Source organism: Phyllopteryx taeniolatus, chromosome 3 (assembly GCF_024500385.1).
Source record: "Phyllopteryx taeniolatus isolate TA_2022b chromosome 3, UOR_Ptae_1.2, whole genome shotgun sequence".
NCBI lineage: Eukaryota > Metazoa > Chordata > Actinopteri > Syngnathiformes > Syngnathidae > Phyllopteryx > Phyllopteryx taeniolatus.
The window spans coordinates 1,729,638-1,742,314 of NC_084504.1; the positions used below are offsets into that span (position 1 = coordinate 1,729,638).

The window sequence follows — 12,677 nt, forward strand, 5'->3', positions numbered from 1 at the left end:
CTCGGACTCGATGTCCCCCACCTCCCCCGGAACATGAGCAAAGTTCTGTCGGCGGTGGGAGTTGAAACTCCTTCTGACAGGGGATTCTGCCAGACGTTCCCAGCAGACCCTAACAATACGTTTGGGTCTGCCATGTCGGACCGGCATCTTCCCCCACCATCGGAGCCAACTCACCACCAGGTGGTGATCAGTTGACAGCTCCGCCCCTTTCTTCACCCGAGTGTCCAAGACATGCGGCCGCAAGTCCGATGACACGACCACAAAGTCGATCATCGAACTGCGACCTAGGGTGTCCTGGTGGCAAGTGCACGTGTGGACACCCTTATGCTTGAACATGGTGTTCGTTATGGACAATCCGTGACGAGCACAGAAGTCCAATAACAGAACACCGCTCGGGTTCTGATCGCGGGGGCCGTTCCTCCCAATCACGCCCTTCCAGGTTTCACTGTCATTGCCCACGTGAGCATTGAAGTCCCCCAACAGAACAATGGAGTCCCCAGTGGGAGCGCTCTCCAGCACCCCCTCCAAGGACTCCAAAAAGGGTGGGTAATCTGAACTGGTGTTTGGTGCATAGGCACAAACAACAGTCAGGACCCGTCCCCCCACCCGAAGGCGGAGGGAGGCTACCCTCTCGTCCACCGGGGTGAACCCCAACGTACAGGCGCCGAGCCGGGGGGCAACTCCAGAGTGGAAGAGAGTCCAACCCCTCTCGAGAGGACTGGTACCAGAGCCCAAGCTGTGTGTGGAGGCGAGTCCGACTATATCTAGTCGGAACTTCTTGACCTCACAAACCAGCTCGGGCTCCTTCCCTGCCAGAGAGGTGACATTCCACGTCCCTAGAGCCAGCTTCTGTAGCCGGGGATCGGATCGCCAAGGTCCCCGCCTTCGGCCACCGCCCAGCTCACACTGCACCCGACCCATATGGCCCCTCCCACAGGTGGTGAGCCCATGGGAAGGGGGACCCACGTTACCCTTTCGGGCTGTGCCCGGCCCCATGGGTGCAGGCCCGGTCACCAGGCGGTCGCCTTCGAGCCCCACCACCAGGCCTGGCTCCAGTGGGGGGCCCCCGGTGACCCGCGTCCGGGCAAGGGAAAACGAAGTCCATTGTTTGTCGTCATCATTAGGGTCTTTGAGCCGTGCTTTGTCTGGTCCCTCACCTAGGACCTGTTTGTCATGGGTGACCCTGCCAGGGGCATTAAGCCCCAGACAACTTAGCTCCTAGGATCACTGGGACACACAAACCCCTCCACCACGACAAGGTGACGGCTCAAGGAGGGGATATATATATATATATATATATATATATATATATATATCTATCTATCTCCATCCATTTTTTGAGCCGCTTCTCCTCACTAGGGCCGCGGGCGTGCTGGAGCCTATCCCAGCTATCATCAGGCAGGAGGCGGGGTACACCCTTAACTGGTTGCCAGCCAATCGCAGGGCACATACAAACAAACAACCATTCGCACTCACATTCACACCTACGGGCAATTTAGAGTTGTCAATTAACCAACCATGCACGTTTTTGGGATGTGGGAGGAAACCGGAGTGCCGGGAGAAAACCCATGCAAGCACAGGGAGAACATGCAAACTCCACACAGGCAGGGCCGGGGATTGAACCCCGGTCCTCAGAACTGTGAGGCAGACGCTCTAACCAGTGCCATATGGCCACTAACATGAAAACAATGTTTCTATGATCAAAAATGAATTGTAGTTCCTTAAGAAATACATTTACTTTTATTGTACAACCCAAACATTGTCAAACTCACACAGTGTAAAGATGGACCATGTCATAGGGTAGGAAAGAAATTATGGGACTCGTTTCAAAATGTTATACTGTATATCCATTTGGAAGAAACCTGATACCTGAAAAAAACTTCAAAGTGCATGTCAGTTCTAAAAACTATTACTGATGTAGTCGTAACAAATCATCTTTGCATTTTTCCAGTCTGTAACAATTTCATGAAAAATCAGTGACACTCTTCATCTATTATTTTCATAAGATAGACATTCCTTACTTGATGTACATACACGTTTCGTGCTTTGGTTGAAACTGCTTTCAGCATTTATCCTCAATAACATGGAGTGGGAAAAAACAACCAGGATCAATGCTGTAAAGTTTCAGCTGTGGAATTTTCAACACACCAAGTAAACCAATAGAGCGGAAACTTGGATTGTGGGAGATGAGCTCGAAACTCAAATAAATCATTTAGTGCTTCACTTATTTGAAATACAGGTATGTTGGAGACAGTCTTAGGATGTTGTACATTTAATTTCTATCATGATCAGCTATTCTGGCCTGACACATACAGCAATGCATGACGGTGTACTATTCCCTAAAAAAGAGTGGAAATAAAGTAAACCGTATAACACGAGAGAAAAAAAATTGTGCTGTAAACTGTTTTGTATGAAATCCTGCATTGTGTGTTTGAACATCTTCACCAAAATGTACACCAAAACAACCATGCCGTCCTGTAACAATAACTAACCAGTTCATTAAAATTGGAAATTATGCAATATGCAGAGACAATTAAACACAAAAACCAAAACCAAATGACAAAGTTTAGTTAGTCCTTGCAATATTAAAACAGGCTTTATAAATATGAGTCTTACCAGCAGAGGTGATATGATCACATTATAGTAAGAACACTTAAAATGGTTCATGATAGCATTGCAACCTCTGTTAAGGCATTCAAAGTAAACAGGTTTGGATGTGGACAACGCCAGCGAAGAAAAATGTAGCAGCTTTTTTTTTTTTTTTTAAACTAATTACAGTGATGATTCCTCTGCAAGAGGTTTCAACAAAACACCGAAGCATAGCATCCGGCAGCTGCAGATTTGCTCCATCCACAAGGAGCCAATTTTAGAATTATGACAGCTAATTCTGTTGGTCCATATTAGAGTCTACATAAGTAAATGCTGCCATTTGAGCAGTCTCTGGGAAATTATCTTTAATTAGATGACAGACATAACCTAATGGGTAGAGTTGTGAGAAAAACGTGCTCGATCTTTGACCCAAGCCGCTTTAAACCTCTTGACCCGGATATCATTTAAAATCTAAACAGCTCTTACTTTGAGATACAAAACAGACTGATGATTGAGTCCTTTTTCTCTGAGGTGATTTTTTTTTTTTTCAATTACATACTATATCACCATACATGACAGAATGCACATATGTCATATTTTTGTTTCCAACTCCCCATGCATGTGGAGTGGCATGACAAAGACTAGCTGTAATAACATGATGGAATCTGTTGCTCTAAAAACAGAAGAAAAAGTCCAATGTTAGCCGTTAGTAGTCCAAACAAGGTTACTCAATTACTTACTCCAATGGCGCAAAGGAGAAGCTTGTTTTAATGGATGTACAGTTTTGCTCGAAAAGCTTTCGGTTATTATTCCACGTTACCTTTAAAGATGTCAACCAGGGAAAGAATGTACCATTACATGTTGAAGCAAAACAGTATAATGACAGACAGATAACCGGAGAATTACTTCTAGCATGCTGGCAAACATTAGTCCAACCACACAAAGATTTAGACAGAATGGTAATCCGAATTACAGAGACTAACTTGAGGTGGATCTCTTCAAGAGTTTCAAATATTCACCAATGTCCAATCACATCAAAGAAAAAGAAAAAAAGGAGATTACAGCTACAGAGATCGTCAGTTTGTAGTCTCCTTCCCGTTTCTAACTGAATGGAATGAAAGACAGCGTAAGTGCAGTGAAGGAAAAATCTATCACACCAGAAGGAACTAACAGGGCCACATCCAGAGTGTCAGGTTTTACCTGGGGGTCGTTGGTAGCTTTGTGTATTGCATTTTGTATGGCTTGGGATACAACTTTGTGCACATACAAGTCAGGGAACCAGGTCGTGATCTCAGTCATTGCAACAGTTATTTCTCAGGTTCAGTTTACTCATAAAATGGGACATCTTATAGTTCTTCATAATCTCCATCATCTCTTTTCGTTAAGCTTGATCCTCCTCCTAGAAAGTCTTCCAGCTCATCCACTTCTGTTTTCTTGGTCCTCGATTTCTTCTTCTTTTTCTCTTTGTCGTCAACAGCTTCATCTTTTTCCTTTTTCTTAGAGTGTTTATGTTTCTTCTTACTCTTTTCGTCCTCCTGAATAGGGAACCACATTTTCGATTGAACTGATTGACCTCAAACACAACCAACCTTTTACATCATTGTGCAAGACTAGTGAATACTTCACCTCTTTGCTTTTCTTCTTCTTTTTCTTCTTGTCTTTGGAGGAGTGTTTTCTTTCTTTCTCTGAAAATGAAGGAAATACAGACTGTACATTAGTTGTGTGTTGTATGGATAGTATACAGTGACAGATAATCCACTTGCACCAAACATTTATTTTATGGGTTTCCAATGGCAAAAGTTGGGAAGGGTACAGAAATAACTTATCTGTACTGTACCATATCGCTGTTACCCAAAGGGTGAAGCTAAACAAACAGCAGTTAATTGATTTGTCAACGGAGAATTGTAACTTGGGACAATAAGAATGAAGTTGAAATGTTTTTATTCCCCTTTCTTTACTGTGTCGTACACAGTGTTTCTCTGATATGATGTCAACACTACTGACGTTAATTTGTCTGTAGCTATTAATATCCTGTAGTAGAAACGCAGGACAACCCAGGGTTTAAACTTTTCAAACCTTAATGTGAAGAGCTGACCTGGCCTGTATAGTTTGGTAGAAAGGTGGTAATTTGCAAAAACCATCACTACTGTGGATAAGTGCCTACATTGAGATTCGACTAACAAGCCAACCAACCTATGACAGCATCAAACTGACCAAACACATAGTGCCCTAAAAAAGTATTTCCCCCCTTCTCAAATTCTAATATTTTTGCATAGTTTCCCAACTTTAATGTTTAAGATCATCAAACAAATGTAAATATCAGGCAAATATAACCCAAGTGAACTTAAAATGCTGTTTTTAAATGGAGATTTCATTTTTCAAGGAAACAAAATGTTCAAAGTTACCTGGCCCTGTGTAAAAAAGTAATGGCCCCCTAAACCATATAACTGGTTGGGCCATCCTCAGCAGCAACAACTGAAATCAAGCGTTTTCTGTAATTGTCAATGAGTCTTTCACATGTCTGTGGCGATATTTTGGCCCACTCTTCCTTGCAGAATTGTTTGTATTCAGCAAAAATGGAGGGTTTTCGAGCATGAACCGCCTTTTTAAGGTCATGCCACTGCATTTGAATCAGCTTCAAGTCTTCACTTTGATAAGGCCACTCCAAAAACAAAAACATTTGGTTTTCTTAACCAATTCAGAAGTTGACTTGCTAGTGTGTTTTGGATCATTATCCTGCTGCAGAACCCAAGAGCGCTTCACCTTGAGGTCACAAACTGATGTCTGAACATACTCCTTCAGGATTTTCTGTTAAAGAGCAGTACTCATGGTTCCATCAATCTCAGCAAGTTGTCCAGGTCCTGAAGGAGCAAAACAACCTACAACCATCACACATTTATCTGTTGGCATGATGTTCTTTTTCTGAAATGCTGTGCTACATTTACACCAGATGTAACGACACACAAACCTTAAAAAAGCTCAACTTTCATCTCGACAGTCCATATTATATTCTCCCAAAAGTCTTGGGAATCATTCGGATGTTTATTTGCAAAAGTAAGATGAGCCTTTATGTGCATTTTGGTCAGCAGTGGTTTTCGGCTTGGAACTCTCCCAGGGATGTTATTTTTGCCCAGTCTCTTCCTTATTGTTGTGTCATGAACACTGACCTTAACTGAGGCAAGGGACGCCTGCAGTTCTTTAAAAGTTGTCCTGAGTTCCTTTGTGGCCTTCTGAATATGTCATTGCTGTTCTCTTGGGGTAATCTTTGTAGGCCGGCCACTCCTGGGAAGGTTTACCACTGTTCCATGTTTTCTCCATATGAGGATAATGGCTCTCCCTATGGTTTAATTAAAATTTTCCTCATTTCTTTGCTTTGTTTTGGCCAACAACTTGAGCCAGGCCCATCTCCACTTGCAACTGATGCCTGCTTCACACTGTGCCACATGAATGGTATCCTTCTCTTTAAGCATTGTCATTCTGGTAAATAATTGACTAAAATCATTGTCTGTTTCACTTCATTTTTCACGATTACCAACTTCAAAGGGTCACTGATGGGGTACTGGTACACTTGCCTGACTTTGGTGCGGGCAGCGTGAGTTCCCACTCAGTGACGGTGTGAATGTGAGTACGAATGGTTGTCCGTGTCTCTATGTGCCCTGCGACTGACTGGCGACTAGTTCAGGGTGTAGTCCGCCTTTGGCCCAAAGTCCGCTGGGATAGGCTCCGCGCCCCGCAACCCTAACCAGGATAAGCGGTGTTGAAAATGGATGGATGGATACCAACTTGAAAGGGTAATCCCAAATTCATCCTCCAGGAAAATATTAAGTACAAAATGTTTCTGTTTTTATTGGCCATTTCCGAATTTGAAGTTAGTTAATTCTGTTGTGACATAATCCCTAACATGGCTCTGTCGCTTAATACATTTAACATTAACATCCGTAAACTAATTAGATAATTGTAGGCGCGTTTCCCAATTAATATAAGATGTACTTGTGGATTAGATCTTGTCGTGTGCGTTGCGGTTCCGCTGGAACCACAACCAGGGCCACGACCCGCAGCACCTCAACGCGAAAATACAAAAGACCAGGGCAACAAATACAACACTGGCTGATCTGATGAGGAAAAATGTTGCTTAAACGTAAGAGTAGCAATAGAGGATGTCCGCTCCAGAGGTGGGTTGAGTAGCCAAATATTGTACTCAAGTAAGAATACTGTTACTTTACAATAATGTGACTCAAGTAAAAGTAGTCCTCCAAAAAATTACGAGTAAGAGTAAAAAATACACAGTGAAATAATTACTCAAGTACTGAGTCAATAGTATCAACTGATTTCAATTTAAAAAAACAAAATAAAATGTGAATGTTTCTGTGTGTGTGTGTGTGTGTGTGTATGCATAGTCAAAACTATAACAACACATATGCAATTTACTGCACGATGTTTTCTAAAGTTATAAGTGAGCTGAAATATCCACGTTTGGGCAGTGCCAGACAAATACTACAATACATGAAATCTGTTGTTTTTGTTCGTTGAAATGTAAACACGAGTAGCTCGCCGTTGCCTTCATGGTCACGACGACCTTCCCAACATGACCGCCACGTAGGCACGACAATCAGCCAGGGTGGCTTATCTAGTGTTAATACCTATGCCCGGAAAGCCCAATAGAAGACATTGTGTGAGGTCATGTGACTTTCTTGCGTCGTTTGATTGGTGAACTAGACCTAAACGTCACTAGCGCTTAAATTGGATTGGAGCAAAGAGTGCCCGATACGGATGTCGAAGTCGTAGTCTCACGCACGAAATAGTTGATAAATAAGCAATAATTGCTAAATAAAAGTAGCGGGCGACATTTAGATCATTGTAACGGAGTAAATGTACCGTTACTTCTTAACAGCAGAAGCGGCGGAAAGTGTTTTTTCTGGTCTCGTCAACTGCCGCGACTTACCCAAATTAGGTCCCGAGCGCACAGGCAGAGCCTCAGGCCGATGCGCTCGCATATTCGTCCGCCGTAGAGTAATATTCAGAAATTACATCTGTGTGTGGATGGCGGATGTGTGGAATGGATCTAGCTGCCAGCGTTCAAGGAGTATGAAACAGCCCATGACGTCAGCGACAGTGACCCCACCCCCCAAGAAAAAACTCATCGGATCTATACGATTCACGTAAATGGCCTATTTTGAGTTCAAAACGGTAAATTTCGCTGAAAGGCGACTGATTTGCATATATGGTTTAAGTGATTTTTTTTGACTGATCAGGAAATCAGGCTTGGGTGTAATCAGTGAAAATTAACCAAAATCTGTGATTAGCCACAATTAATTAATGATTTAACAAGGGGGGTAATTACTTTTTCACACAGGGTCAGGTAACTTTGAATAGTTTTTTTTCCCTTAAATGAAATCAACATTTAAAAACAGCATTTTAAGTTAACTTGGGTTATATTTGTCTCATATTTACATTTGTTTGATGATCTTAAACATTAAAGTGGGGAAACTATGCAAAAATATAAGAATTTGAGAAGGGGGCCAATACTTTTTCACGGCACTGTATGATGTTCTATTGATGCATAAGCATAGCTCTGGTAACAATACACTGAAACATTTCCAACATCTTGCCTTCTTGCTCCTCGCTGCTCTCTTTGGTTGCTGAGGGTTCTTCTTGGATACCCAGGCCAAAAAGGTCAGTAACATCCTTTTGTTTAAAGGAGATCACAGTGGGATTCACAGGTTTTGGCACCTTGGCTGACTGCACGTCATCGTCTGAGAGGTCAGATAGAAGTTCATCCCTGGCAGGGAATGTACTCTGAGGATAACAGAGCAGGATTATGGTTATGACTGACAGATAATTTAATACTTTCTTTGGGAACGAGAAGTAAAATATGTGATTGTAAAATATCAGGATTCACATGCATGTCATTCACTGAAGCAGCATGGCTATTTTTAAACTGTTGAACCAAATTCATCATCACTTTACAGTTGTAAATCAATTGTACTTTCCTCCTTGTCCTGCCCATGAATAATAAACTCTTTGGAGAGATTATGTGGGTGTTTGTAGAACAGTTTTATACAATCAGATGCATGCCATATTGTTATGGTGAGTGCTGTACTTTACCTTTGCTATTTTTGGTGTGTCTGATGCTTCAGACTCAAAGTCAGGATCATCCATAACAAAAGAAAGCATTTGTTGCGCCACGGGGGCCTCAGGGTCGGTATCAGAGTCCCCAGCCATGGGTGAGACTCCTTTCTTTTTTCCTTGCTGCTGGGTGGGCTGCTCTTCTGCTGGAGCTAAAGTAAGGAAGATGGGAGCTGCGGACTGGTCTCTGGAATCTGACGCTTTAATTGCCACCTTTGGTTTTGTGATGTAGCTGAAACAGAGACATTTGGGAAAATAAACTTTCAAATATCTCGTGCTTCCATAGACGCATGCTGCAGTGCTAAAGCCTACTGAGATTAGCTAGAAATGCTATCATGGTAAAAGTTGCCCAACATATCACAAGATAACAACTAGGGATGCAACAATACCACTTTTTTCAGAGTACCATTACAAATACTTTCATCTGAATACTTGCGGATACCAAGTATCTATACTTGATAATTATATCTTGCTTGTTTTCAAACGGGTGATCTTACATTTTTGTTTTGTGTTAATTTTCCACAATATTTTACCCCCTTTTTAGAAAGCAGTTGTATCATTTCAACCTGAAAATAAAGCAACACAGCGGTCCTCCTCTGCCGCTAAGGCAGACCAATGAGGAATCTGCCTCGTGTCTTCTTCATAAAGCCTAATTTGACTTAACAATACTGTAATGTACAGGGCGGCTGTGGCTCAGTTGGTAGAACGGGTCGTCCACTGACCGAATGGTCGGAAGTTCGAATCCCGACTCTGACTGCTTGCTGCTGAAGTATCCTTGGGAAAGACACTAAACTGTAAATTGCCTCCAGGCAGGCATTGTAAATGGTAAACTGTCCTCTACTGCCTTACGTGGTGAAACAAAAGAAATTATCATTATTGTTTGAACTGGCTGTGTCACTATGTGTCATTTTGGCTCGCAAAGAAGGGAGGGAGCTATCATGTGACATGTGGCTGGCTGTTAAGTGGCTGCACCTGCTTGTTGTGTATGCCAAAATAGTAACACAGAATGACTCATATATTTATGTATGTAAACATTTGCTTCTCATGGCCAAACTAATGACATAACCATACCAGTTAAATTTTGACAATTGCTGTGCGTGTACCAAAAAAATAAAAAAATTGGTGTCAAAGGAGGTGCATGAGCGCATTCACTTCAAGGGCAATAATGGGTCTAACTCATATGGCAAGAAAGTAGCTTAATTTGAGATCGTATGTTGATGTCAATGATTTAACCAAGTGGTAGGCAGTAGGAGTGAATTTTTTTAAGATGCCTCTGACTCTAGCTACAATGTGCCCACTCCAGCTTTCCCACTATACACTAATGGAAATCCCTCGTGGTAGCTGGCTCCCTCCTTTAATTGCGACAGGAGGGAAATTTGACATTTTCAGGAAAACAAAAAAAAAAACTTGTCGCTCGTGGGTACGAACAAAATAGGGTGCTAACCACATTTGTCAGTATGCTAGCGACACATGCCTGGTTAAAAAAAAAAAAAAAAAAAGAGCTCCCCATTAATTTCTTATGAGACGATTGTCGCACAATACAAAAAGATGAGTAGAAGTTAATAGAATATGCCAGTTTGAAGGTATGGGTTTTAAGATGGGACATTTGTTGTATAAAAATTGTTGGGTATGTACAAGTATGAAAATACACAACCGAATAAATATTTTGTGAGTTGCCTATTTCCAAAAATGATAACACAAAGAGCTGGAATGTCCTACAAGACCAGAAGTAAGAAGCTTGATGAAAAGTAATAAATTATCAGTGCGATTGTTAATAGATGAATACAAAATAATCATTAATTCCCCTGGGTCTGGAGCTCCTGTCAGATTGAGTCACGATGGTTTAGGATGCTCACGAGAAAGGTCAGCGATCAGCCCAAAACTACTCTTGAGAAACTTGTTAAGGCATTTGGGAAAAGAAAACCCATTGGTAATAACACTATGCTGGATCATATTGAAATTCTACTACAAGTACAGGTTCGCACAATAACACCCAACTGATCCTGAGGTTTGAGAAAATGTAATGTGGTCAAATAGACTGAGCTCTTTGGCAACTCCATTTGGGTAATATCATCTTGGGGGGAGGGGGTAGCTTGTTTTGCTGTAATCAATGATAGCTGGTGGTGCAGACAGGCGTTATCAAAATATTGACAAATAGCTGTTGAAGAAGTAGTGTTTGTTTCTATCTATCCATCCATCTATTTTACACATCTTGTTCAGGGTCACAGGTAGGCTGGACCCTTTCCTGGCAGACTTTGGACAAGAGGCAGGGTATACCCTAGACCAGGGGTCACCAACCTTTTTGAAACAGAGAGATACTTCTTGATACTGATTAATGTGAATGTTTGACACACACTTACATACATACATACAAATAACAAATTTGCTTAAATTATTCTGTGTATGTTATTAATAATAATGGTTCATATTCATTATTATTGAAGACATTGATCATGTTAATGATTTCTCACAATTTTTATTAACAATTTTGGAATCAGATAAATATCAATACTCAACACTTTCATTAAATCGTGTAGGAAGTGTAGGAAATCACAATGTCACATTTCCATCGCCACGAACAATGTTTTTACGAATCAACTACTGTATGCACCATGTTTGTACAAATGTATTATGAATTATGTAACATGCATTTGCTTTTAGATTTCTAAATCTTATCACTTTTTGAACTTGTAACCAAATCAGAAGCATTTTTAACAATTTTTCAATATTAGAATTTAATTTTGCCATGGCACTGCCATGTTGCCACTGAGAACATCTCTATCTGTTTTTTGTTTGTTAATGGGAAGCCTGGCATTGCTTGCTGTGCACCAGTGTGTTGTATTTTGACACTGCAACCCTGAGTCTTGCAGGTTTCCATCAGTGAGGCATGTTCTGTGTTTGTTTTTGATGAAGTTCATGTCAGAAAAGGCAGACTCACACAGGTGGGTTGATCCAAACAAGCTGGCAACCTTGATAGCTGCTGTACATTCACCACTCTTACTTTTCTGTGTCAACAACACGCCAAAGGTTTGGTGCAGCCTGACAGGCTTTGAGGTTGAAAGGAATTCAGATCATTTTTGCAATGTTACAATTTCAATCTCCACCTGTCCTGCATCTAAGCTGAACATTGCATTTACAGTAGTATTTGTTTCAATAACATGATTTGTACATTCCAAAAAATGTCATCTGATTTAGGTAGACCCCTTAGCCTAAATAGAAACATGTTTGAACAGTAAGCAGCAGTCACAATTAACCTTGGAAAGACATACACTTGATATACAGTACAGGACTTGATACAACGCCAATTCCAATGAAGTTGGGACGTTGTGTTAAACATAAATAAAAACAAAATACAATGATTTGCAAATCATGTTCAACCTATATTTAATTGAATACAAAGACAAGATATTTAATGTTCAAACTGATAAACTTTATTGTTTTTAGCAAATAATCATTAACTTAGAATTGTATGGCTGCAACACGTTCCAAAAAAGCTGGGACAGGTGGCAAAAAAAGTGAGAAAGTTGAGGAATGCTCATCAAACACCTGTTTGGAGCATCCCACAGGTGAACAGGCTAATTGGGAACAAGTGGGTGCCATGATTGGGTATAAAAGGCGCTTCCCTGAATTGCTCAGTCATTCACAAGCAAAGATGGGGCGAGGTTCACCTCTTTGTGAACAAGTGTGTGAGAAAATAGTCGAATAGTTTGAGGACAATGTTCCTCAACGTACAATTGCAAGGAATTTAGGGATTTCATCATCTACGGTCCATAATATCATCAAAAGGTTCAAAGAATCTGGAGAAATCACTGCATGTAAGCGGCAAGGCAGAAAACCAACATTGAATGCCTGTGACCTTCGATCCCTAATGCATGGCATCAAAAAACCGACATCAATGTGTAAAGGATATCACCACATCGGCTCAGGAGCACTTCAGAAACCATCCATCCATCCATCCATTT

General features: G+C 41.4%; 1 protein-coding gene across 5 annotated transcripts in view; it reads right to left on the reverse strand.

Annotated features, from left to right (window-relative positions):
* Window positions 1-1,721: 1,721 nt before the first annotated feature.
* The window catches only part of rabl6b (RAB, member RAS oncogene family-like 6b), a 37,078-nt gene continuing 26,122 nt past the window's right edge, over window positions 1,722-12,677 (reverse strand). For 4 of the 5 annotated variants that reach the window (XM_061766378.1, XM_061766376.1, XM_061766377.1 and 1 more), the window contains 4 exons: window positions 8,695-8,947; window positions 8,199-8,385; window positions 4,216-4,274; window positions 1,722-4,124 (listed from right to left, as the gene is read on the reverse strand). In XM_061766378.1, the coding sequence (XP_061622362.1) occupies window positions 3,936-4,124; window positions 4,216-4,274; window positions 8,199-8,385; window positions 8,695-8,947 (688 nt within the window). In that variant the 3' untranslated portion in view covers window positions 1,722-3,935. Of the gene's footprint in view, window positions 4,125-4,215; window positions 4,275-6,161; window positions 6,328-8,198; window positions 8,386-8,694; window positions 8,948-12,677 lie in introns of those variants that run through there. The other variant, XR_009787569.1, reaches the window with a different exon arrangement.